At 45.6% G+C, this 27,980-nt stretch overlaps 1 protein-coding gene across 1 annotated transcript; it reads right to left on the minus strand.

Annotated features, from left to right (window-relative positions):
• Positions 1 to 102: 102 nt before the first annotated feature.
• Positions 103 to 27,951, minus strand: C17H9orf43 (chromosome 17 C9orf43 homolog). Its single transcript, XM_050926359.1, has 12 exons — positions 27,894 to 27,951; positions 24,976 to 25,201; positions 19,512 to 19,689; positions 17,799 to 17,898; positions 14,651 to 14,784; positions 12,163 to 12,259; positions 11,309 to 11,433; positions 10,452 to 10,635; positions 8,500 to 8,575; positions 4,268 to 4,425; positions 1,918 to 2,041; positions 103 to 636 (listed from the first exon to the last, which is right to left on the minus strand). The coding sequence occupies exons 2-12, from the start codon at positions 25,136 to 25,138 to the stop codon at positions 314 to 316; spliced, it is 1,662 nt and encodes a 553-aa protein (XP_050782316.1). The 5' UTR covers positions 25,139 to 25,201; positions 27,894 to 27,951; the 3' UTR covers positions 103 to 313.
• Between the last annotated feature and the right edge of the window lie 29 nt (positions 27,952 to 27,980).

Raw genomic sequence — 27,980 nt, forward strand, 5'->3', positions numbered from 1 at the left:
TTCCCACAAATTGGCCCCTCTCCTGGAGAGACTAGCCAGGATAGACAGACACCCAGGCAGGAGGATGGAAAGCTGTGGTTTTAATTACAAAGCACAGAGCATTCAACCTGTCCTGTACATTCAAAGGTCCCTGGAGCAGGCAGGTTACTTCACTTGCCCTCCTTCTTGGTCTTTTGACGCAGCTGTCGATGGCAAGAGCAGGCACCCATGGAGAGCACCTGGCATCAATCATACTGTGCCTTAACCTGCACATTCATTTACAATCGCCACACATTACAGGATCAGGTTTCCACTGCATTTGTCTAATGAAGGGTTAATCAAAACCGTGGCCTTCTTCACTGGACGCCCTTAGAGTGCTGTCCTCTCTGAAGAGACGGGATTCTATGTCTGGGGAAGGCTTGTCATTGTCCCTCAATGGGAAAGGAGAAGGGGAAGGGGGAGGAGGGTTAGGGTAAGAGTCAGCTTCATGTTTATCATTGTCTGGTGTCAGAGAAGCTGGGCTTGGCTGCCGCTGGCTGCTCCCTCCCTGAAGATAGCCCAGTGCCTGTGCTGCTTCCTTCTTGCTTGCTAGATGCTTGCAGTACATTTCATACTGTGTTTCTGGCCTTGACAGCAGGTACCCATTTTCTCCAACACCTGAGCAGAGAATGAGAGATAAGGACATACCATTTGTAGCATTGCTCTGTATTTTGGTTTTCTCCATTGGGTTCTGACAAACAGTGCCCAGGAACACGTCTCTGAGGGATATATGCCAAAACAAAACACCATGGGACAAATGTCACAGTCTCTTCTTCAGGCAAAACACTCACTGAATTCAACACGTGTTTTGCTTGAGTCAGGACTGGTGGGTTTGGCCCCATGTGGTAGAACAGTCTATTATCCTATGGTGACGTCTCCCAGCTCCAATTCCATGTCTTTCTGCCACTGCCTCTTACACTCAAACACTCAACAGTCATTCAATAGAATAAATGTTACACTGTTATTCCACCTGTGTCTGGTGCCCTCCAGCTACAGATGATCTTTTAGACATTAAAAATCTGTTTAAATATTTGTATTTCAAGTATTTTATTTTTGAAATGGCATGTTTCTATTTTGAACATTGTGATAACCAATCGGATTATGCTGGGTATCAGCAGGGCCGGCGCTTCCATTTAGGCGACCTAGGCAATCGCCTAGGGTGCCAGGATTATTGGGGGGCGGCAGGCGGCTCCGGTGGACCTGCCGCAGGCGTGCCTGTGGAGGGTCCGTTGGTCCCGCAGCTCCAGCGGACCCTCCGCAGGCACGCCTGCAGCAGGTCCACCGGAGCCGCAGGTGCTGCGCGCAGGGCGGCGAAATGGCCGTGTGCCTAGGGCGCCAAAAGCACTGGCGCCAGTCCTGGGTATCAGATAGGTAAAAACTGAGTCATCTATGGTATTCACCTCAGATTTTAAAGAGCAAGCCTTAAACACCTTCATTCAGAGAGTAACCTCCCTTCGGTGTCCCCTTTTTTATAGTCCTCTGAGAGGTCTCTTAAATAGGGGTTTCACTGCATTTTCTGGAGTGAATTTGCAAACAATTGGTTATTCGTAAAAGTTTAGTGTGTTTTAAGAACAAATGTGCTTCGATCCATAAGCTGTGCTTCGCTTCCCTCTGGTGCATCCAGCATGGCCATTTCCAGAGGCAGATATCAGACTAGGTGGCCCAACAGTCTGAGATGCTGTGGCAACTCTTACAATCCTAACTACAACATTCTTCTCACTAAGCCAATTGGAATGCAGCTAATCAGCAATGGGGCAGTCCCCTTGGCACATGTATTTAAAGTGCCTTCCCTGCTACGCCCATCTGCACTATTCTGACATGGTGAATGCATAACAACACTGCAAAGAAATGGCTAATGCGCTGTCATTACAGTACAGTGGAGACGTTCTCATCACTCACCCTCAAGGACTAGGCTTGCCGGGCTGCTCCTGTGCAGCACATACATCCTCGAAGACCTTCTTTTCCCAAGTCCCACATGTTGCTGTGTGGGGCCTTCCCCTTCCTGGAATTCCTGTTCTGCAGACTGAAAAGGTTCACAGACAATGCAGATGGGTTACGAGGATATCAAATAAAAGGGGAGATTCTCAAGATGCCCTCCCCCCCCCAGCGCACGCACCTGGGGGCTCGCGGTGGGGGCTGTGTCCCTGTCTCACGAGGTGGTTAGTTCCCCTACAAAATGCTCGCCCCGCTCTCAAGAGGGGCTGAGGGCCCATCCCCTTTAGAGGGGGAGGGATAGTTCAATGGTTTGAGCATTGGCCTGCTAAACCAAGGGTTGTGAGTTCAATCCTTGAGGGGGGGTCACTTAGGGAACCTGGGTAAAAATCAATCTGGGGATGGCCCTGCTTTGAGCAGTGGGTTGGACTAGATGACCTTCTGGGGTCCCTTCCAACCCTAACCTTCTATGATTATTTCATTTCAGCAGCTGAGCACACTTCTGCTCCTCACTCATTCAGCAGCAGCCAGGACCTATGGTAATAGGCTTTAGGCTCAGTGAGTCAGGATCCCAGAAGATCATGTCAATCAAAAGGAGAATCAGTTTTCATTTCCCCCCATAACACTCTTCATTTCCCTCTTGTCCCTGCACACAGAGCATCCCTACAGCTCGCCAGCTTGCCTAGGGTAGCTTCAACTAACCCTACTCTTTACAAACAAGAAGGCTTCTGCATATATGTTCTTTACTGCAAGGGGAGTGTCAAGGCTGAGGGAGACCTGTGTTCTGGAGAGTGTCAAGGCTGATCCAAAACCCGTCTCCCTCAGCAAAGCCACTGTGCTGACCCCTTCATGATCAATACAAGTGACCAGGTGGAGTCTGATGCTAGATCAGTGGTTCCCAAACTGGGGTTTGTGAACCCCTGGGGGTTTGCAAAATGTTACAGGGGGTTCTCAGGAAAAAACTCCCTAATGGCGGACACAGCTGTCCCTAGGGACCCTGTGCAGCACGGGGCCAGCAGCCCGGAGCCCCTGGACTTCCCAAAGCTAAGCAGATCCAAGCAAGCATATCTATCAAACTTTAAAGACTCCTTATAAGAAATGGAAAGGGAAGTGGATATTTTTTGCTGTTTTCAAAATTAAACAGGCAGCTAGTGTTGTTTTTAAAATTACTATGAAAAACAAGTTTAAGCTTTGTTGTAATGTGCGTTGTTTGCCTGGACTGCTCAAGACTTGAATGCTTGTGTAGGAGGAACTCTTTGAGTTGGCTTCTTAAATACCTTCCTGCTATTTCACATCTGATACTCCTTGATGAAACATGGGAGCCTTGTCTTATAACAGGCTTATTCAAAGTGATACAAGCTATGAATGTGAGATCTTGGATGAGTGCTGCCATTTTCATAATGTAATAAAAATACTGTAATGATAAATAATAATTAATAATAAATAGTGTGTAATAAGCAAGTCATAAAAACAAATGTTATATTTGCAAGATCACTGCTTTTATAATTTATACTCAGGTAAAGGAGAAAATCCCTGGAAATATTCATTTTTAGGAGGGGGTTCGTGAGACTTGACGTTTTAGTGAAAGGGGTTCACAGGTTGTTAAAGTTTGGGAACCACTGTGATAGATTAATGTCAACATTTGCATCTCTACAATAGTATAATTACTGAGCATGCAAGTGATCAAGACAGAGACAAATGAAACCTCATTGGTCACCCACAGCCAGGAGCTTGCTTTGTGCAGCATGATGTGATTATCAGGGAACAGAGAACATGGACTATCCATGTTCCTGGTTTTGGATCTTCTCAGTGATACTCCTCAAGTCTGTGACTGTGTACGGATGAATGCTGGAGCCACAGAGCTGTTCTCTGGGCTCTGTTGTACAGTTGGCCTTTGGAGAAGAATTCTTCTGTGCTGGTTAATGGAAAGAAAAACATGCTACCCCTGCACTGGAATCTGTTTCAGGGGATAAACAAGAGGCTTTGCTTGGCAGTTAACCCTTGTCACCCTGCCATTTATCCCAGCAGAGAGGATGTAACCTAAGGAGGGGCCTGGGACCTCAAAGAGAGCAGACAGTGAATATGCTCAGAAGACTCAGTGCAGACAGAGGGTTTTGTTGATGGTTTGAAGGGTTGGCTCTTTTCCTGCACTTGCTGCTGCTTGGCAGAGGAAATGCACACAGGCAGGGGATCTGTGGCACATCCTATGCAGGGCTGAGGTGACGACTGTTGTTAACCATAGTGCCAGGGTCCCTTTCCTGGCAGGGAAGCCTAGTCTTTCTGACCTGTTGCTAGACATTGAATTACCCAGACTTACGGGTTTTTGTGACAGTTGTTTTTTGTTTGTAGATGCTTCCTCTGTGCCATCTAGCATGCAGGACTCCAGAGACTGGGTGGTGAGTACTATTGGCCCTGCTTCAGCATAGCCAGGTTGCTGTTCTAGTTTGGTCTCATGGCTCTTCATACCTAAGGAACCTACAACAGGAGGGTACAGAGCAGACAACTTAGCCTTTCTACAAAACCATCTGAACAACAGGCTGTCAGAGCTCTCAGCCTGGAAAAACTGGAGAGAAGGAGACAAGTGTACAGCCTGAATACAGTACAGTCTTAAAGGTGACCTGTGAGTTAAGGGACAGAAAATGCCCTTGCACTGCCCTGCAGCAGATGCATCTGGAGAGCACAAGAGCACTTGCACCCCTGTACAACAGCCAAGCACCATGGCAGTCTCCACGCTCCTCAAGCACAAGCACTTCTCCCTCCTGCTACCACTCTGTACACTAGCCAGTACTAAGGGGATGGACAGGAGGTGCAGCCATGCGGGCCGGCTTTAGGAAGTGTGGGGCCCAATTTGAACAGTTTTGACAGGGCCCCAGCAGGGATGACTAAAAAAATCATGTAAAAAAACGTGGGGCTTGTACTCACCGGGCAGCGCTCCGAGTCTTCGGCAGCGGGTCCTTCACTTGCTCCGGGTCTTCAGCAGCACTGAAAGACCCGCCGCCAAAGTGCCACCAAAGACCCAGAGCGAGTGACGGACCCGCTGCCGAAATGGCACCGAAGACCCGGAGCGCTGCCGGGTGAGTAAAAATTAAAAAGGCGCCTCTAGCCAGGGAAGGGATTCTTGGCCACTTGCCCCTCACACTGGGTGGCCCTGCCACTGGGCGCAGGAGCCTCTTAGGCGCGGGGCCCTATTCAGGGGAATTGGTGGAATTGGCCTAAAGCCGGCCTTGCAGCCACAGTTCAGTTCCTTCCCCCACACCACCCAGCTGCTGAGCTAGCTGGACAAACATGCAAGTATGTTCTGCATCCCTGGAAAGGCACAGCAGCCTGTGGTCTGGAAGGCACGGTCCTCCTGGTGCTCCCACTGGGGTATGCAGATCCACACCATTTACTCAGGGTGGTGTCTGTCAGCCATGGTTGAGCCCCAAAATGTATATGCATCTCTCAAGGATTTCTATAGCATCCATCACTGTAGGACATAAGAACCCAGACAAAAATCTATGGTAAAATCAAGTTAAGGCTGAGAATAAATATTAGTCATTTAAGGGCAAATTGTTGTTGTGATTATGCCCAAACATACATAATAAGCTAAGGAAATAGAGAGTTAAGATTACGTTGAAAAAATCCACACATATTAAGATCTGGAAATACAGTTAAGGCACCCAACCTGAACTCCACCCTGCAGTGACACCAGACAATTACCATACCATTATGAGGAAAGCAGCTTAGCGTCTCTAATCCTGCATGAAGGGACACTGAATTTCAAAGATGTTAGATTATTTTGCCCCCTTGTGGTGTTGCTACAGGACAGAATTAATGTTACTTGGGAGCCTTAAATGCATCTGTAGCTCTTAACATGTTTAAGTGTAACCACAACTCTGAAATTGCTGGATTTGTTACTCTTGGTTTTGGGATAATTATAGCATTTGTGTATTGTTTTTCACCCTTAAATTACTGATAAATTACTCTCAACTTTAACTCAATTTTAACATAGTTATGAGTTTTGGAACTTCTTTTTTTTAAGTTAACAACACTTTCATACATGAACACTGTGACGCCAACAGACTAGCTCAGGCCAGTGCCATAGGTCAATCCACTTGTGGGTGAACATCAAAGAGTTACGTGTATTAGTATTACGGCTGTCAATTAATCGCAGTTAATTCACGCGATTAACTCAAAAAAATTATTCGTGATTAATCACAGTTTTAATCACACTGTTAAACAATAGAATACCAATTGACATTTATTAAATATTTTTGATATTTTTCTACATTTTCAAATATATTGATTTAAATTACAACACAGAATACAGTGCTTACTTTATATTATTATCTTTACTACAAATATTTGCACTGTAAAAATGATAAACAAAATAAATCATACTTTTCAGTTCACCTCATACAAGTACCATAATGCAATCTCTTTATTGTGAAAGTGCAGTTTACAAAGGTAGATTTTTTTTTGTTATATAATTGCACTCTTTCTTGTTCTCATTCTTGTTCAGCCAATCGCTGAGACAAACAAGTTTGTTTACATTTACAGGAGAAATGCTGCCCTCTTATTTACGTCACCTGAAAGTGAGAATAGGCATTTGCATGGCACTTTTGTAGCCGGCATTGCAAGGTATTTACCTACCAGATATGCTAAACATGCGTATGCCTCTTCATACTTCAGCCACCATTCCAGAGGTCATGCTTCCATGCTGATGGTGATTGTTAAAAAAATAATGTGTTAATTAAATTTTGACTGAACCCCTTGGAGGAGAATAGTATGTGTCCTGTTCTGTTTTACCCACATTCTGCCATATAGATCATGTTACAGTGGTGTAAAATGATGACCCAGCACATGTTGTCCATGCAGATTTCACTGCAGATTTGACAAAATGCAAAGAAGGTACCAACGTGAGATTTCTAAAGATAGCTACAGCACTCAACCCAAGGTTTAAGAATCTGAAGTGCCTTCCAAAATCTGAGAGGGACAAGGTGTGGAGCATGCTTTCAGAAGTCTTAAAAGAGCAATGCTCCGATGTGGAAACTACAGAACCCAAACCACCAAAATAGAAAATCCACCTTCTGCTGGCGGCATCTGACTCAGATGATGAAAGTGAACATGCATCAGTCCACTCTGCTTTGAATTGTTATCAAGCAGAATTCGTCATCAGCATAGACACATGTCCTCTGAAGCATGAAAGGACATATGAATCTTTAGTGCATCTAGCATGTAAATATCTTGTGATACCAGTTACAACAGTACCATGCGAACATCTGTTCTCACTTTCAGGTGACATTGTAAACAAGAAGAGGGCAGCATTATCTCTCTGCCTGGAAGGACTTAAAGCAGCGCGGGAGAGGGCTATGGCTGGGAGAAAGCAGCTACTAGGCTGATTGGGAAAGCAGCTGCAGCTGGGCCACACCCCAATCAGGCCACACCTGGCCCTATAAAAGGCCAATGAGCCAGGAGCTGACACAGTCTATCTCTGTCAAGAAAGAAGGGCCTGGCTGCTGGGGAGCTGAACAGGGCTGGGGGAAGGCTAGAGGAGCTGGGGAGCTCCAGCCTGGAAAACCCTCAGGCTGTGGGCCTAACAGAAGGCCTAAGGCAGGTACTGGGGTTGCAGAAAGGCAGCCCAAGCTTAGGCAGGGGCAGCAGGTCCAAACCCCCCTTGCCTATGATGAGTGGCTTATACTGCAGTCTGCCCTAGGGAGTGGGGGTTAGTTGGTGACTGGCAGTAGCCCATGTCTGAGGCAAGATGGGGATAGAGGGTTGGGGGTTCCCCTGAGTGGAGAGACCCTGAGACTGTGGGGGTATTGCCAGGGGGTAGCACTTCAAAGACAGGGGGCACTGGGTCCTGGGAGGGACATGGGAGCCAGCAGCAGTGGGCCACTGGCCTGCAGAGGGTGCTCTGGAGGCTGCATGAGCTAATTTCCTGAGAGACCAGCAGGAGGTGCTGCAGGGGTGAGTCCTGTTCTGTCTCACTCCTGCAAATATAAACGAACTTGTTTGTCTGAGTGACTGGCTGAACTAGTAGGACTGAATGTACTGCAGGCTCTAAAAATTTACATTGATTTATTTTTGAATGCAGTTTGGGCCGCTAAACTCAGAGGAGGCCCAGAAGTTAGGGAGGAGACCAGGGAAATAGCAACAGAGTCTGGAAGCTATAGTTGCCAGATATAGAGTTCCTGGACTGGAACACAGAGAACTGGGCCAGCCCAGATTCCCTTACCAGCTGCTGGGAAAGCGGCACTGGATCTGACCTGGGACTGGAAGGTTGATGGGAAGGGCAAGCAGGTCACTGATCCAGTGGGACTTTCATACCTGGGAAGGGGGGAACTATAGTGACCTGGCCAGAGAGCTGAGTCACGAATAGGGGCATCCTGAGCCCTAGAGAAAGAGGGCAAGGAACTGACAGAAGGGAGTGTCAGACTGGTAGAGAACGAATCCCAGAGCTGCAAGGAGGAGGCCTCATCAATGGTGAGTGAACCCTGTTACAGTGGCGAAATGCACCTGGAAGGGTTTAAAGGCAAGCTTTAGTTTTAACATCCAGTCCAGTTTCACCTTCAAATGGTTTCCTCAGATAAGGTCTGTTGCTCGTTCTTTCCAGGCCTTGTTCTTTCAAACTCATTACTGGAATCTAAAGAAACAGCCCAAATATCACAGTTTAACCTGGTAGCTTCAATCAGCATTTTTAATAAAGAATCAGTTTATTCACCCCTCCTACCTAACACATGCTCTTCCCCATCCCACATCTGCCCCTTTCAGCCTTCACAGCCAGGAGTGTTTATCTCGTTATTATTTGAATAGAAGGTGTATGAGTTAATGTGCAAGGAAGCCCAAGTGCACATGCGGAGGGAGGCTTGCAGCTTTAAAGCACTAACAGTTGTGGAAATTGCTTGGGGCAATATCAGCCTCTCTCCAGCAGGGCAGCTGCATGCTGTAGTAGGGGGATGCTGGGAAGAAAGCTGTAAGGCCTGGTCTATCCTAGCAAATTTAGTCTATTAACTATGCAGCTCAGGGGTGTGACAAATCCACACCACGCTGCCCCAGACCTCCCTCCCGGGGAAGTGGAGTACCTACACCTATGGAAGAACCCCACCCATTGGTGCAGGCGGTGTTGTCCCTGAAGCGCTGCAGTGGTACAGCTGCAGTGTTTTCAGTGTAGACAAGCCCCTAGGCTCTAAATGCTGGGGAAGCTGTGAAGTGTTGTACAGCTATAAATACCAGGTGGCCTGGGGAAGCCTTTCCCATTAGAGTACAGCTGGGGACACTCATTGCCAAGCCATGCCGTGATTAGCTGATGGGTGACATCACAGCCATGATTCAACTCCCTGCAGTGCCCAGATGGGACCTGGTCCCTGGCCTCTTCCAGGGGCAGTTACGCTGGATTTCAAAAGTGGGCTGTTGAGAACGGACTTATGTCTCAAAATCTAATTATCCTTCCTTTCATTTCAACACCCAGTAGCGCCTCCCTAGAGCTGTAGCTCTTTACAGCATATGGTCTGTACATTATCAATATCAAATTAATAGTATCACCATTGCCCTTCAGCTAACCAGGCTGAGGAGTCAGTGAAACCATAGGAAGGCTCCTTATCCACCTGCCAATGCCCCAGCTGTCCAGCTTTCCCCCCCACGTAAAGAACTTTTAGACACTGAGATACTGGAGAAAACACTTTTAAATTATTAAATAAATAATTAATTGGTAATTACTATAGTACCTAGGCACCCCAGTCATGGACCAGGACCCTACTGCGCTAGATGCTGTAGGAGCACAGAACACTGCAATAGTCACTGAAAGGCCAAGTGACAGGGCATGGGTGGGAGTGGAGGAGACTAACTGGCGATGCTGAGTGGTACCAGGTGATGGTCAGAGAGGGGAAATGCCACAACAGAGAGAGAGCAGTGTTTGCTGAAGACCAAGTCAAGTGAGCACCCTTTTGGCAAGTGGGAGAGATGAACCAGGGCTGCAGGTCAAATGCAGAGGTGAGGAAATGGGTAACTAAGTGGCCGGCTGGGTCCTCAGCATAGAAAGTGAAGTCACCAAGGATAAGTGAGTGTGGGAGATGGTGAGGAGAGCCAGGAGTGGAAAGCCGAGAGGAAGGCTGAGGAGGAGCAGTTCAGCAGTGAGTAGATGAACAGCACTGCCTCTGACTCTCCCTCCACGCTGCTGTCAAGAGGAGAAAGAGTAGGAAGGGGGAAGCAGGAGGACCAGGAGAGGAGAAGCCCAGCATCCCAGTAGTCAGATGCACACAGGTAGTGGTAGAGAAGCAGAAGCCTTTGTAAGAGAAGGACATTTCAGACAAGCCATGAGCTGGAGAGAGTGACCTATGGAAGAGTGACATGAATGGCAGAGGCCTTGTAGAGATGGAGCGGGCATTCCAGAGACACATCTTTCATTTTGCTAGCAAAGAGGGGCTCAGCCTGAAAACCAGCTACCGTAGCTTTCTGATCTACATTGGCCTTAGGGCCAGTCAGGCTCTCATCGTGTTGATTTGTTTGTATAAACTGGGTACCTTCTGCACAAGCAAAGAACGCGTGTGCTTCTCTGTAGCATCAGGCACATCCACTCTCCAGTTCCCCAGCTGCAGGGCACCCTGATCTTGCAGCTCCACTATTGTAGCAGTCTGCAGGTGTCTGGGGGAAGAATACCTATTTTTTATCTGACTATCCTTTGACTTCCCTTCTTTGGTTGCAGAACTGAAGACAAAACAAGGCAAAAGGGTCAATATTGCATCATTTCAGAGGGGAGAGTTTGTAGCTGATGTTGCTAAAGCTGGAAAGATATTAGTACTCAATTAAAGCCACAGACTCATAAAATAAATCTCCATTTGAGGAGGTGGGGGATTGACCAACCCTTCCTATGCAGCTTTGAGGTCTCCTCTGCTACTACATATACCTACCACCTTACTGTGTCCTTTCCCTTCTCTAGCTGGGCCTCCTCTGAGCTGGCCATACCCAAGAGAAAACAAAGATCTTGGAGCTGGGGCAAAGGACCAGCATGAAAAGCTGCCATTGTTCCCCCTTTAACCACTCCTTAGCCTGCAGTCTTCCTGGCCCCCAGGATGCCATGCTAGTGGAAGCCACTGTAAATCTCTCTTTGGATTTTCACATGTAACCTCCCCCAGTGCACAGAGAATCGAAACAGAGTGCTGGAACTCTGCTTCTGACCCCAAAGGGAGCAGTAGGGGCTGTTAGTGGAGGAGTGTGGATCCTCCCCTAAAGCAGTGTCACCTCGGCAATGCCTGCATCTGTGCTGGGCCAACAGCAGTGGCCTGAAAGAGACAGAAGCTCAGCCAGCCTGCATGGCTGCGCACTGGGCTAGAGATAGTGGCCTGGGGGCAGGCTTTGTGCTCTAATTGAAAAGACTTACCTGTCACCTCTGTGGCTTGGGATTGATTTTATTTTTTTGGTCACCAAGTTAATTTTCTGACTCCTGTTTGTAAGTAGTTGATAGGGTTGACCTCCTGAAGGGACCTTCTTGGACTTCTTTCTCTTCTGGGGAGCAGAATAGTTACAGTGAAATACAGACCTAAGAGTAAAACATGCCCTGATGCCCTTTCTCCTGGCATGTCTAAAAGCCCTTCCTGACCTCTCTCTAGTAGAAATGTTTCCCAGTGGGAGAAGCCAGGAGGACGAGCCTTTGATTCTCAACCAATAGAAGAGGCATTTACCCCCATCAAGTAAGAGGATGGTGTAATGCACATGTGATCCAACCAGAAACATGAAGAAAGTGAAGACAGTGCCTCCTCAAAGGGAACTATTGCGGAACACATGTTTTTAAAAAAGCAAGCTGCCAGTTAAATACCATTGTGTGCAGTAAGGAGAGCTGATGAGGCACAGTGGATTAGTTGGGATTTCCTACACCCCCCACTATCCTGCCTTTAACCCTATCCCCATTCGCGTCTTCGTCCCAGCAGAATGGGACATCTTTGGAATATGGCAATGCTGCTGCTTGGTCATTTGCTGTGGAGCAACATGAAGCAATACCTCTCTTCCTGGGGCTGAGTGAGCACCCTCCCTCCACCACCCTCTATCCATCCATGAGCTGGGAACTATATACCCAGAGGCATTTGTGTGCTATCCCTAAAAGCAAAGTCCTTAGCCCTCCTCACTCCCAGAAGGCACAAGCATTTGCCCATTTTACAGTAGTCTGTTTGCATCCCTGCAGTACAGCACTTGGCTGGGCACATGGCTAGTCCACCAGCAAACCGTCAAGAAGGTCACCATGTCAAGATCTCTTCCTTTCCTTTGCCGTTCTTTGAGGGAAAGGAGACTTGCAGAGGTCAGGGTTTTGACACCCAGTCTTCTTACAGGCTTCAGTCTAAACAAATAAAATCACAAGGAATCCAACGAATTACAGAAGTACAGATATGCCTTTACCAGACACTTCAACTCCCAGCTGATCTGAGAGGTAATAAAGCTAGATCCAGACCAACATTTGAGTAGCCAAAGTCGCTAATGCTCACCAGTGCCTTTAGATGAATCCTGTACTGGAATCCCAGTCTCCTCTTGTAGCAGTCCCATGCTGCTGGAGGTGAGACTGCTACAAATGGAGCTCTTAACAGCAGGACCAGCTCCAGGCACCAACTAAGGAAGCAGGTGCTTGAGGCGGCCAATTCAAAGGGGCGGCATGTCCAGTTCTTCGGCAGGAATTCGGTGGTAGGACCCTCATTCCCTCTCTTCCTCTTTGAGCTGCCGCCAAAGTGCCGCCGAAGAAGAGGAGAGAGAGTGAAGGACCCGCGGCCGAATTGGCGCTGAAGAAGCAGCTCATTTGATGCAGCTGTCCTTGGCCAGAAGGTTGGGAGCCAAAAGCAGAGCCTAAAGGGTAGAGACCCAAAAGAAGAGGGAATTCAAAGATTCTCGTGGCCTCTCTCCCTAGTCCCAAAGTGAGAGACAACGGAATAAAACTAGCAACAAATGTGTCTGAAAGGGTTAACAGGCATCATGCCTGAACATAAGAGCCTGGTGGAGACACTGTGTACTACAAAAGAGGGGTGTCTGGGTTTGAATTCCAGACTCTTACACTCTGTAAAATAGCACAGATTCTGGGGACAAGGGCTAATTCTGTGGTGTTCAACGACAAGTACCCACTGATCAGAAGTCAAATTCCAGCCTAATGAGAGTCTTAAGAAAAAGAGGAGAGACTAGGCAAGGTGTCCAAGCCAGACTTCTTGGACTTAAAGACCTGACTCAGTTCCCCCATGTGCGAAGGAGCTCCAGCCTGTGGAGACTATATCATGGGGGGTAAGAACGGCTGGTGGCTAAGTAGTACTGGGGAAACTACGGCTGGGCTGGGCTGACAACAAGAGAACCTAAACAAATAACTACATTGGGAGTCTGGCAACCACCTCCACAGCCCAACAGGCACGAGTGGCTGGGCGGGGCAGCTCCTGCACAGTCATTCCAGTTCATAGATTGTACGAGTGGCTGCTAGGCATTAGGGACACTCTAGATGTGTGTATTCATGAATCCTGTGTCCCTGCCCCAACTCAATATTGCCTTATGTGCCAGCCTGTTCAGAGCTGGCATGCAGTCCTCGGAGGCATTCAGGTAGTGCAGCACCTCACACATGAGAGACGTCTGCCTGAAGTCTCCCCTCTCCACCACAAGTGAATTTCACCCTGGGGATTTCAGGCCATGTCTATTCTAGTGATTAGTTACACAAATATGCAAACTACATATCCCTCTGATGCATGCACCCCTGATGACTATTTTGTCTGTGTATAAATCATTGTACCAGCCCAAGAATCTCACCCAAATGGGGGTCTGTTCTTAAATCACTGACATTGTATGATGAACACGAAAGTACTATGAACACACTCATTAATCCAACAGAAATGACTGTAAAGTAGCTCCTGAACTGGGGCCAGACTCTAATCTCACTTACACCACAGACGTCAGTAACTGATATCGGAATGTGGCCTGTGCTCTTGACTAGAAAGCTTGGCTGAGATTTACCAGGCCACCTGAAGGCTTTAGATGCCCAGTCCTCATTAAATTTAATGGGAAATGGGCATCCAAATCCCTTAGGCAGCTATGAAAACTCAGCCCTTGTATGTTAGATCCTGCCCTTCTGTGCTAAAGAGAGAGAGAATGACCTGAAACTGAGGAACAGTGATTGAGGCTAAAAGCATGAGTGAGACTCATGTAGACTTACTTCTGGAGAAGGATGGAGTATAGTGCAAAAGCCAGAGTGGGGCATTCACATACAGCATGTGCCTGGAGGGCTCTTCTCAGCCTCTCAAACTTCTACATCAGCTCTAATTTGCCATTAGTAGGATTCAAACTAATTTTTAACACAATTCTGTCCCATTTCCTTCACAGCTTCACAGCTGAGGCTGCAGCAACTAAGGTTTGTGAGCTATAACACTACTGATGTTGGATTATTACTGAAACCTGCTATCCCTGTGATTTTGATGCAACATTTTGCTCAACTCTGGCCTGGATGTTCCAAGTGCAGCTTGTGAACTTCTACAATACTCACCTCTGTATTAAAGCTGGGATATGACCAGCAAAGACTACATGCTCCATCTTGAGTCAAGCAGAGAGCATTGTACACAGGGATGTGGTGCCTCTGCAGGCCACAACTCTGGGTAAGGGGACTGCCATGTGTTCTGTTTTATGGAAAATAGGGGCAACTATGTGACCTTCAGCTAGTGACTCTTAGGAGGACTCTCCCAGCGTATATTGCATTTATCACTATGGTACTTACTCTGTTACTGCTTCCACCTCAGGCCGCTGAGATTTTTTGCGTATATTTGGGATCCATTTAACAATCAAATTTCCACTGTCTGGATGGTAGTCCTGCTTGAGAGCTGCAACCTCACTGAGATCCATCACTTGGAGCTACGAAATAAACATGGTATGATTAGTCACTTGTAGAGGTTCTCTTCCCTGAGCCAGTACTGAGCCAATGCCAATGGTGCTGTGGGGTCACCGGACTACTGCAGGTGCCAAGTATTACATTGTTGTTTTCTTTTACATGAGATAACTATAAAAAAAATGGCCAAATCACTTGTGCTCATTAAAGATTCGGAGGCACTTGTCACAAGAGACAGAATGTTAATCCTGGTGGCCTAGTCAAAGTCTAAGGTAAATAATTATATTCTGCTGCCTTAAAATTCATCCTGTAATTTCATTTCTCCATGAGAAATCATTCTTCATTTCCCCTCCTAAAAACTCCATCTGTTGGGTAGTATTACTGGAGGAAAACAGTTGCTGCATTCCATCCAAGAGGTGACTGCAGCGGATGAATAATCCTTCTAAAGTCTGCAAAGTGGCTTTGGGATGAAAGGCACTATGCAAATAAAAAGTTTTAATTATTGAAACCCTGTACCCATGAGAACAGAAAAGACCACCTGGTTGGCCTCCAAGAAGATGGGAAGATGACACTGTTAAACATTTCAGATGAATGTGGAGAAGAAAGGCAAGAATGCGAGAAGAATGGTGGATGTGTTGTGATCGGTGCAGTCTTAATGACAGCTGAAGACCGATCAATCCAGGTGAGCCAGGTGAATTATTATGAAACCTAAAAAACTAGCTAGCCAGATGCAATGTGAATGAGAGGAATCAAGTAAATGTAAGGCTCTCTGGGCAATATTAAAGGGGAACTGCAAAGGGAAAGTACTTATGCCTTTTGCTCTCTTTGATAAGATCAAAGGAGGGGAAAGGGATAGCTCAGTGGTTTGAGCATTGGCCTGCCAAACCCAGGGTTGTTTAATCCTTGAGGGGGCCCATTTAGGGACCTGGGGTAAAAATCTGTCAGGGGGTTGCACTAGGTGACCTCCTGAGGTCCCTTCCAACCCTGATATTCTATGATTGCATGTCATAACTTTTCAGAAAGAAAACATGCTAAAAGCTCTGCTTGTTTTTTATATAAAAAATACCAAATCCCAGTCTCCCTGGTTTTGCAGGAAGATCCTTTTGAGGGTTGTAGAACAAGATTTGGATAGGAACATTAGCGCACTTTCCCAGCCCTCCATTAAAAGCCTTGCCTCAAGCCATCACCTCCCACATGAGGACAGGAATCAATACATTGGAGGTGTTTAGAGCTGTTTTAAAGGAAGAGAGTTTGCTTAGCTGGATTTCCCAGAGCATAATTTCAAAGTGAATAATTGCAAAGACTGCACCAACTCTCTTCTCCACCAAAAAAGTCACAGAATCAATTTCCATTATTGGATGTAAACCAATAAACAGCAGTAGGCTTGGCAGAATTGGATTATTTTTTTTAAAAATAGATGAGTTATATCAATGAGTAAGCATTTTAAAATTTTGTATCAATTTCAATTTTCAAAGCTGCATAAAATTATGGGTTTTAATAAAAAAATCTATTTTTATTGATTTAAATGTTCACAGTTAAAGGAAATTATGGGGGGTAAGACAATTGGGGGTGGGGTTAGATGATTATTTAATGACAGACTTTGATATTAAAAAAATAAAGGATTTAAAAAATAAGAACGGCCATACTGGGTCAGACCAAGGGTCCATCTAATCCAGTATCCTGTCTTTCAACAGTGGCCAATGCCAGGTGCCCCAGCAGGAATGAACAGAACAGGGAATCATCAAGTGATCCATCCCCTGTAACTCATTCCCAGTTTCTGGCAAACTGAGGCTAAGGACACTATCTCTACCCATCCTAGCTAATAGCCATTGATGGACCTATCCTCCACAAATTTATCTAGTTCTTTTTTTAACTCTGTAATAGTCTTGGCCTTCACAACATCCTCTGGCAAAGAGTTCCACAGGTTGACTGTGCATTTTGTGTGAAAAAACAACAACTTCCTTTTGTTTGTTTTAAACCAGCTGCCTATTAATTTTGTTTTGTGGCCCCTAGTTCTTGTTATGAGAAGGAGTAAATAACACTTCCTGATTTACTTTCTCCACATCAGTCATGATTTTATAGACCTCAATCATATCCCCCCCTTAGTCATCTCTTTTCCAAGCTGAAAAGTCCCAGTCTTATTAATCTCTCCTCATATGGCAGCCATTCCATATCTCTAATCATTTTTGTTGCCCTTTTCTGAATCTTTTCCAAGTTCAATAGATAGTTTTTTGAGATGGGGCGACGACATCTGCACGCAGTATTCAAGTTGTACTTGCGTAACATGGATTTATATAGAGGCAATATGATATTTTCTGTCTTATTATCTCTTTCTTAATGATTCCCAACACTCTGTTCTCTTTTTTGCCTGCCACTGCACATTGAGTGGATGTTTTAGAGAACTATCCACACTGATGCCAAGATCTCTTGAGTAGTAACAGCTAATTTAGACCCCATCATTTTATATATAGAGTTGGGATTATGTTTTCCAATCTGCATTACTTTGCATTTATCAACACTGAATTTCATCTGCCATTTTGTTGCCAGTCACCCAGTTTTGTGAGATCCTTTTGTAGCTCTTCGCAGTCTGCTTGGGACTTACCTATCTTAAGTAGTTTTGTATCACCTGAAACTTTTGCCACCTCACTGTTTACCCCTTTTTCCAGATCATTTGTGAATTTATAATCACTAAAACACAAAATGTCAACATCACATGTCAAAATATATAATATAAATATCCTTAAATCAAACTAAGTTCTCAAGCAGCATTTTCTTTCTTTCCCTTTCTGTAAATTTCAGTTATTATTGATGGAAATATTTTTTCTTTGTGTGCAGTGAAATGGACATATACAGACATATACCTAAATATCAGCCACACTGCGAGATGCTGCTTTTCTCTGTGCCATAACACAAGAGTGCCCAAATAGTGTCCAGCTGAGGGCTCCATTGGCAACTTACCAGAAGCTCAAAGGTTAGCCTTGCGTTCTATAAAAAGGAGATCCTTGCAAGCACTCAACTTTCCCCCATTTAAATCACTCACATTTCCAACTCTATTCAAGTAGGTGAAGTTCATCTCTGTCTGTGGGATCGTGTGTGACTCTACCGCGGAGTTCAGTCCTGGGAAATGAGTTCTTTCTGAACTGAAATATAGGCACAAACCAAAATCACAGTGAGACTAATATAAACTAACAGCATGCAAAGGACACTAGCTGCTATTAAGGTTGTGGTAGATAGAGCCCTCTGCGGATACAAAATGTGTATTGCATGTGATCTGCAAACATTGTCCACAGATACAAATCAGATTTGCAGAGCTCAAGTGGTAGACTCTCCATCACTGACAATTTTAAAATCAAAATTGGAGGTTTTTCTGAAAGATCTGGTCTAGGAACTATTTTGGGGAAGTTCTATGATCTGTGTTATAAAGGAGGTCAGACTAGTGATCACAATGGTCCATTCTGGCTTCGGAATCTATTTATCTATTATACTGAACTTTTCCTCTTCAATGCACTTTTTAAGCACGGTTAACACAACTAGGATTAATGCAGTGGCAACAATGCACGCGCTCAAGATGTTCAAGAAATTCAGTTACAGTGGACAGCTCCTCCTTAACTCTCTGTGTTGGTGCACCTGCCTTGTGTTCTCTTTTGTATATCATACAGGAAATGCCACCCATCCAGTAGAATTTCAGGGTTTTAAGATCCCTCTCAACAGGTAGCTCAGTTTATCATGATGCTCTAAGAAGCACTAAAGCTTTGGATTGATTTAAACTCTGGGTGGCTAATGTGCTCTAAACTTTGATGCTGAAACAGCTGGATTTGGAGGCCTTGGTCACAGTTGGCCTCAGTTTAGAAGGCCTCAGTTAAGGAGGACGGTGTTCAGGAGGGCCAAGCCAACTCATTCCAGATCAAGAAACTTGCAGATTACTCTGGAAATTATCTTCCTTCCTGGGTGTTTTTTTTTTTCCTTTCTAAAAGGAAAAAAGGAAATCTATGGAAAGATAAAGGTTAACCTTGCCCTGAGCTTGAGAGGGAAAGCATTCAAAAATTAGGAAATGCCAAGGTAAGGGTGAAAATTCCAATTTTGGTGACAGAACTGGGTCTTGGGCATTGGTCTTGTGAGTAGTTACCCACATGCTTGACTTTACACAGTTAATTAGTCCCACTGAAGTCAATGGGAACTACTCTCAGTACATAAAGTTTAACATGTACAGATCAAGGGCTTGGATTGTATGAGTATCCCTTTTCCACACCTTTTAATTTGTTTTGGGTTTTTTGGTCTATGTTGTAAGCTCTTTGTGGGAGGGACTGTCTTTCTGTGGATTTGTGCAGTGCCTCGCACAAGGGGGACCTGGCACTGATATGAACAATATGAATATTTAATAACAATATATCCTATATTCTAGAAGACCAATCTGGTCTTTTAAATACATTTATTTCTTAAGCCCTGATCGTACAAACTAATGCATGTGCTTACATTGAAATCAGTGGGTCAACGCACATGAGTAAAGTTCAGCATATGTGTAATTATTTGCAGAATCGGGCCAAAAGCGCGCACACTTTGCTCTGCAACGTATAAAGCACAGAAGGTGATATGCTCCATTGCTCATGGCAACTGCAATCTCGAAAACACTAATATTCTTCTCAGCCTCTGTCAGAAAAACAAGGGTGCCATCATTCTGCTACAGACTTTTAGTCCTGGGAATACTGACAACCTTCACAAGTCACCCAGAGATTGGAACTCAGCACCAATTCACCTGACTTCAGAATTTCGGTCAGAGAAGTCATAGTCTGAAGTTTCATCCAGAGAAGGAGAGAAAGAGGTCTCAAGTGCAGTGAAGGTGGAAATAGTTCGGTTACAATTGGAACATCTGATCCTTCCTCGGGGAGAGCAATTGCTGGGGAAGTTTATAATCTTCAGTGTTGGTAATTCATCTAAAAATTAAAAGCAAAGACACTGTGAACACTGTGGATGTGATGTTACAGAATTCTACAGTCAGTGGGACCATTTAGCTCTAACTGTATACTGCCCATTTTAGATATTATTACAGCCTTGTCAGTGTCCTGTTAGCCCAGCTTATTACTAACTAATTATAAAATAATTAATACTCTGCCTTCCCTCAGATCTCAAAATACATTACAAACAATAGTTAATTAAGCTACACAACCCCGCTAACTCCCAGACCAGAAAGGTAGGGAACATGTCACACTAACTTAACCCACCACCTAAGTGCAGCCACCTCTGCAGCTATTTAACAGTGCAGAGCAATACTACAGAGGATATGGAGATAATACAAATCTAACTGCAGTGGGAACTTTTAGGGATGTTGAATTTCATTGCTTCATTGGAATTTGGCCAAGACACCAAGTTTAATATCTCCTTCTTACAGAAAAAGAGTGAGAGGATCTTTAATAACCACAAGTGGTCAAGACCTCAGTTTTACCTCTCATGTGAAAGACATTATTATAGAAATCCCAAAAACCATAGTGGGGTACTGGCTTAGTACTGACTCTAAGGGGAAAATGCCAACACTGAATCCAACAGCACTTCCTGCAGCACCTGGGTACATGTCTCTTACCCAGTTTTGTCTAATTGGAAACATGCAATCTGTTAGAAAACATGTGAACTAACACATTTTAACTAGCATGCTGTTAAACACGATTTTGGCCTTAGTGGCTTTGTCTTCATTGCAAAAACAATATGCCTTTTTGCATCAAGATAGCTGCCCTGATGTAAAATCCTAGCAGACACAAAGAGGAGGTAGTTTTTACCTCAGTGTAGCTAGTTGAGGTCAATTCCAGGTGGGGGCGGGGGCAGTACAAGGACAATAAGTGAGTTATACATGTGAACCATGAGCAGGATCAGTAACCTCAGTATATTCATAATATATTCTAAATACGAATATATTACATGTACATATTTAAAACTGGCAGGCAATGCAAGGAAAGATAGAAGAGCTGGAGGTTTTCCTTCAGAGCTGATAAACTGAGTCTCTTGAAATGTGCCTTCATTAAGAAAAAAGTGTATTCTTAACTCACTAGCTAACATAAGGTGAAATCCTAGTGACGAGAAGGCAGTTTGCAGTTTGTACATGAGTTAGCAGGTGGAGTTAAAGACTGAACTCCCTCTGTAAAATATGCAGATGACACAAATATTGGTGAAATGATAAATATGAGGAGAACAGGGCAGTCATACAGAGCAATCTGGATCGCTTAGTAAGATGGGCTCATTCAAACAAAGTATATTTTAACACAGTCAAATGCAAAGTCATACATGTAAAAAGAATACAGGCAGTACCTACAGAACGGGATGTCCTGGATAGGAGTGATTCTGAAAAAGAATGCCTCTGAAAAGGATTTAGGGGTCAATGTGCACAAAAAATTCAACATAACCACCCAGTGCAATGCTGTGGCAAAAAGGGCTAATGTGATCCTCAGCCCTGGTCTACACTACAAGTTTAGGTTGAATTTAGCAGTGTTAGATCAATTTAACCCTGCACCCATCCACACAACGAAGCCATTTTTGTCGACTTAAAGGGTTCTTAAAATCGATTTCTATACTCCTCCCCGATGAGGGGATTAGCACTGAAATCGACCCTGCTGGGTTAAATTTGGGGTAGTGTGGACGCAATTTGACGGTATTGGCCTCTGGGAGCTATCCCAGAGTGCTCCATTGTGACGGCTCTGGACAGCACTCTCAACTCAGATGCACTGGCCAGGTAGATAGAAAGAGCCCTGCGAACTTCTGAATTTCATTTCCTGTTTGGCCAGCGTGGCAAGCTGATCAGCACAGGTGACTGTGCAGAGCTCATCAGCACAGGTGACCATGGAGTCCCAGAATCGCAAAAGAGCTCCAGCATGGACCGAACGGGAGGTACTGGATCTGATCACTGTATGGGTAGACGAATCTGTGCTATCCGAACTCCGTTCCAAAAGATGAAATGCTGGAATATTTGAAAAAATCTCCAAGGGCATGAAGGACAGAAGCTATAACAGGGACCCGCAGCACTGCCGCGTGAAACTTAAGGAGCTTAGGCAAGCCTACCAAAGAACCAGAGAGGCAAACGGCTGCTCCGGGTCAGAGCCCCAGACATGCTGTTTCTATGATGAGCTGCATGCCATTCTAGGGGGTGCCCCTACAACTACCCCACCCCTGTGCGTGGACTCCATCAATGGATTCTCATGCAACAGGGATGTGGATTTTGGGGATAAGGAAGATGAGGAGGAGGAGGAGGAGGAGGTTGAAGATAGCGCACAGCAAGCAAGCGGAGAAACCATTTTCCCTGACAGCCAGGAACTGTTTTTCACCCTGGATCTAGTACCCTCCCAACCCAGCCAATGCAGGCTCCCGAACCTTGAAGATGGAGAAGGAACCTTTGGTGAGTGTACCTTTGTAAATATAATACATGGTTTAAAAGCAAACATATTTAATGATTAATTTGCCCTGAAGATTTGGGATGCATTGGCGGCCAGTATAGCTACTGGAAAAGTCTGTTAACGGGTATGAGGATGGAGCAGAAATCCTCCAGGGACATCTCAGTGAAGCCTCCTTACCCAGATGCCCAAGAACACGAGGGGGGAGGTCTCCAACCACTCCACCCCAGAGGACTGCCCAAGCAACAGAAGTCTGGCATTCAATAAGTTTTGAAGTGTAGTGTAGCCTTGTCCTTCCCTCCTCCACCACCCCAACCAGTGCTTTCCTCCTCCCCCACCCCTCCCAGGCTACCTTGGCAGTTATCCCCCCATTTGTGTGATAAATTAATAAAGAATCCATGAATTTGAAACAGCAATGACTTTATTGCCTCTGCAAGCAGAGATCAAAGAGGGGAGAGGAGGGCGGTTGGCTTACAGGGAAGTAGAGTGAACCAACAGGGAGGGTTTTCATCAAGAAGAAAGAAACAGAACTTTCACACTGTAGCCTGGCCAGTCAAGAAACTGGTTTTCAAAGCTTCTCTGATGTGCAGCGCACCCTGCTGTGCTCTTATAACTGCCCTGGTGTCTGGCTGCACGTAATCAGCAGCCAGGCGATTTGCTTCAACCTCCTACCCCGCCATAAATGTCTGCCCTCTCTCACAGATATTGTGGCACACACAGCAAGCAGTAATAACGATGGGAATATTGGTTTCACTGAGGTCTAAACAAGTCATTAAACTGTGCCAGCATGCTTTTAAACCTCCAAATGCACATTCTGCACTTGCTCAGTCTATAGTTGAACTGCTCCTGTCTACTGTCCCAGGTGCCTGTGTACGGCTTCATGAGCCATGGCATTAAGGGGTAGGCTGGGTCCACAAGGATAACTATAGGCATTTCAACATCCACACCGGTTATTTTCTGGTCTGGAAAGTAAGTCCCTTGCTATAGCAGTTCACACAGACCAGAGTTCCTAAAGATGCGAGCATCATGTACCTTTCCCGGCCATCCCACGTTGATGTTGGTGAAATGTCCCTTGTGATGCACCAGTGCTTGCAGCACCATTGAAAAGTACCCCTTTCGGTTTATGTACTGGCTACCTTGGTGGTCTGGTCCCAAGATAGGGATGTGTGTTCCATCTATTGCCCCACCACAGTTAGGGGATCCCATTGCAGCAAAGTCATCCACTATGACCTGCACATTTCCCAGAGTCACAACGCCTGATAGCAGCAGCTCAGTGATCGCGTTGGCTACTTGGATCACAGCAGCCTCTACAGTTGATTTGCCTACTCCAAATTGATTTCTGACTGACCGGTAGCTGGCTGGCGTTGCAAGCTTCCAGAGGGCTATCGCCACTCATTTGTGAACTCTGTGGGCTGCTCTCATCTTGGTATTCTTGCGGTTCAGGGCGGGGGAAAGCAATTCACAAAGTTCCATGAAAGTGCCCTTACGCAAGCAAAAGTTTTGCAGCCACTGGGAATCATCACAGACCTGCAATGTTATGTGGTCCCACCAGTCTGTGCTTGTTTCCCGAGCCCAGAATCGGCGTTCCACGGCATGAACCTGCCCCATTAACACCATGATGTCCAAATTGCCAGGGCCTGTGCTTTGAGAGAACTCTGTGTCCATGTCTTCACCATGCTGCTGTCGCCTCCTCACCTGCTTTTGAAGTTTCGGGTGCTGCATATACTGCAGGATAACGCACGTGGTGTTTACAGTGCTCATATATGCCGCCGTGATCTGAGTGGGCTCCATGCTTGCCGTGGTATGGTGTCTGAGGAAAAAAGGCGCGAAACGATTGTCTGCCGTTGCTCTCATGGAGGGAGGGGCGACTCACGGCATGGCTTACAGGGAATTAAAATCAACAAAGGGGGTGGGTTTGCATCAAGGAGAAACACACACAACTGTCACACTGAAGCCTGGCCAGTCATGAAACTGGTTTTCAAAGCCTCTGTGATGCGCAGCGCACCTTGCTGTGCTTTTCTAATGTAATCGCAAACAGTCTAGTCAGCAAACAGCGCCAGCGAGCTTTTAAACATCCAGAGGCACATTCTACCACCATTCTGCACTTGTTCAACCTATAGTTGAACTGCTTCTTACTACTGTCCAGGCTTCATGAGCCATGGGAGCAAGGGGTAGGCTGGGGTAGGTGCAACTGCTTGGTGCTGCCGGCTGGGAGAGAAGCCTGAGGCAGAGGCCTCCAGCTGGCATGATATTCCAGGCAAAACTGAATCTCTATTAGATGAAATTTAAAGAAGAGAATGACCTGGAGTTATTCTCATTTTTGTCTAGGCACCCCCGACCGACCTCACCACAAGGGGGCATGTCCCACAGTTTTGGGACCCCTGTACTAAAGGATTATTTAATCTAGCAGAGAAGGGCATAACAAGAACCAATGGCTGTACATTTTAATCAGACAAATTCAAATTAGAAATTAGGCACATACATTTAACATTGAGGGTGATTGGAACAAACTACCAAGAGAAGTCGTGGATGCTCTATCTCTGTATCTTGATGTCTTCAAATCAAGACTTAAATGCCTTTCTCGAAAATATGCTTTAGTCAACACAAGTTATTGGGTTCAACATACGGGTGATGGTGAAATTTTATGGCAAGTGTTATGCAGGAGGACACAGTAGATGATCCTTTCTAGCTTAAAAAAATGATGAATAGTCTTTAACTTGACCTAACTTGTGTGAAAACTACAAACTGCCTTGACTGCAGTAGGATTGTCCTTGAAGTTGGCTAACTCGAGTTCAGAATAAATCTTTTTCCTCCTAGAATAGACAGGGCCTTGGTCACTGGTTTTACCTTTGCTTTCCGAAGAAGCCCTGCAGAGTGAGTCCAAGTTTCTTAAACGGATTCGAGGATGTCCCTGTTCAATCCTCCTTATAGTGTCCCAGCACTGTGGGTGTTGGCACACAGCCATGTCACAGATGGTTTCATCCCACTGGCTGTCATCTGCAGTCACCATCTTTGCAACCACCCAGACATTAATGAATAGCAGTAAAATGGCAATACTGTATGTCTGAATACTCTGCAAAAACAGAAGAATTGAGCACAGTGAGAAATGTTAACAAGAATCATCTAGATTGCCATAAAATAATGGCACAAGAAGTGGTCATAATTTCCCACCTATATCCTGGGTTGTCTTCATATGCACCAACTGTAGGGACTGATTGGGACAGTTTGGTGACTGTGACCCTGGGAGCCCCCCAATGCCAACTGGCAGAGGGCTCATCATACTGTAACTCACATCAGGTCTGACACACTCATTACCCCTGTGACGTTGCACTGAATGTGAATATGATGTAACTGGAATATGCATTATGCAAAAAGTGTCTTGTAAGGTATCATTACAAAGGTTATAACCTACTGAATATATCCATCCTATTTGTATGAATATATCATTCTTGTATCTGAAACTAGAAATATGAAGTATAATTCTGAGGTCCTATTGTAAGTATGCAAAGTGAAGGCAATTAATGGTGGTTTAGAACCTTGATGGCTCCCATTGACTAGGACAATGGCTCTGTTTACCTGCAAGCCTGCCTGTGTATGAGTAGGCCAGCCCATGGGTAATGAAAAATGAGGTCTTACAGTGATTTGTGACCATGTCACCTGATACTGAAATCCATCTTAAACTTGTGCTTTTCCATTTAGAAGGAGGGGTGGAGACCCAGAAAGACAAAGGATTCCCGCCTTGTGCCAAAGCTATAAGGGGAGGTGGAGCAGGACAAGGAGGGTCTCAGTCATGAGAAAGTCCCTGCTTTTCATCTAAGATGCCTGCTGGAACTAACAACAAGGACTGTGCCGGGGAAAGGATAGGGCCCAGACTAGGAAGGAGTCTAGTCTGTAAAACAAGCTTACTGGAACATCTCCGAGGGTGAGATTTACCTGTAATCGGTTTCTTAATGTATTAGGCTTAGACTTGTATGTTCTGTTTTATTCTGCTAGGAAACTTACTTTGTTCTGTCTGTTATTACTTGGAACCACTTAAATCCTACTTTTTGTACTTAATAAAATCACTTTTGTTTATTGATAAACCCAGAGTAAATGATTAATATCTGGGGGAGCAAACAGCTATGCATCTCTCTTTCAGTGTTACACAGGGTGGACAGTTTATGAGTTTACCCTGTATAAGTTTTATACAGAGTAAAACAGATTTATTTGGGGTTTCGATCCCATTGGGAACTGGGTGTCTGGGTGCTGGAAATAGATGACCTGCTGAGCAGTTTTTGGTTAAAGTCTGCAGCTTTGGGGTGTGGACCAGACCTGCATCTGTGTTGCAGGAGGCTAGTGTGTCTGGCTCAATAAGACAGGGTTTTGAAGTCCCAAGCTGGGAGACAAAATGGGCTCAGAGGTAAATTCAGCATATCAGGTGACAGTCCCAAGGGGGTCTCTGCGACCGAACCCATCACAATTCCCAACATACCGTTGTCATAATATGTATCTAAAAGATATTGTATAAGGTATCACATGTACACTGGTAACATGCTGGTCCTGAACATCATTGCATGATGTATGAACGGCTTGTGTACAAAGAGTTATATGTGTGTGCTAGAAATATGTAATTAAAATGTGCTTGGGAGGCAGTGCATGAACTAAGCCTGCCCTAGACAAAGGAACATGCATTTACCTGTATGAACAGCTTGATTACAAGCAGAGGACAATGAAAGTCTACTTATATATACAGTAAACAAAGCCATCAAGCTGACAAACGAAGGAGGAGGCAGTTTAGTGATCACACCAGGGGAGAGAATCAGCACCCCAGGAAGCTGCTCTTGAGATAAAGTCAATAGACTTTGGGAACTATAAGGGTGTGGTTAGATGTTGATGTTTGGCTGTGTGTGTGTGTTCCCTATGTGTGCTGCTCCAGCCCTGTGCAGATAGCTGGCATGGCAGACCTTGAGCGAACCACCCAATGACCACAAGATCTGTTAAGGGACAAAGGCATCCAGGTAGGTTTATTGTCAACAAAGCATGGTACTAGTATCCTGCAGACTCTACCAGACAACTAATACATGTATGCCTGTAGCAATGGACCAGCTCAGTGAACAGCGGGACTTTCCGTTCCTCTCTAAGACTAGACAAAGATACTCTCTCTGAAATACTTTTTATACCCCGATACAAACAAGTTAGTACTGCCCCCGACATAGGTAATTATTACCCATCGTCTTGTACATCTATATTATGTACTGTTATTCCGATCTCATTTTTAGGAGGGTAAGTGTGTTCCTGTTATCCTTGGGTAATGTTTTTGTACCATCCTTGATACTGGGATGTTTGGGTATCACTCGATATTGGGATGTGTTTGTGTGAGCTCTCTGTGACTAGCAAGGCTCCAGAATGGGTATTTTTGCAATAGGCAGGATAAGGGGAGGGTCCTCAGTTCTGTTCAGGAATAAAAAGCTTCCAGTGCATCAGCTCTTGCATCACCCAGCTCTTCCACTGCCATGGGAGGGGGATTCCAGGGAGGCAAAGAAGCGGGTGGGGTGGGAGGGCACTGGATCATCTCGCTGAATACACACAGCGGGGGCGGAGCTCAGGCATTAGAACCAGATTCTCCACCCGCCTCCTGGGCAAGTGACGCCACGGACGCACCGCTGGGAAACTGCGGACCCACAGAACATGACGGCACTGAGGACACCCAGAGCAGCCGCCGCCCAGCAACTCTGCCCCTGCTCCCGCCCAGCGTGCGCTGCGCTCCGGCCCGGGCTGCCCCTCACCTGCCCGCGGCCGCAGCGTCTCTCGCCCGCTCGGGCACGTTACCAGGCAACAGCAGACGCTCAGGGAAGGGGCGGAGACGGAAGCTG

The sequence above is a fragment of the Gopherus flavomarginatus genome, chromosome 17 (assembly GCF_025201925.1).
Source record: "Gopherus flavomarginatus isolate rGopFla2 chromosome 17, rGopFla2.mat.asm, whole genome shotgun sequence".
NCBI lineage: Eukaryota > Metazoa > Chordata > Testudines > Testudinidae > Gopherus > Gopherus flavomarginatus.

Bases quoted from the DNA above. Each gene is read 5' to 3' on its own strand.
- C17H9orf43 (XM_050926359.1), bottom strand. From the start codon at position 25,138: ATGGTGACTGCAGATGACAGCCAGTGGGATGAAACCATCTGTGACATG. The intron at 4,426-8,499 runs GTGAAACTGGAC...CTCCTGTTGTAG, and splicing joins TCTGAGGAAACCATTTGAAG to GTTCCTTAGGTATGAAGAGC. The intron at 637-1,917 runs GTGAGTGATGAG...TTCTCTGCTCAG, and splicing joins GGCAAGCCTAGTCCTTGAGG to GTGTTGGAGAAAATGGGTAC.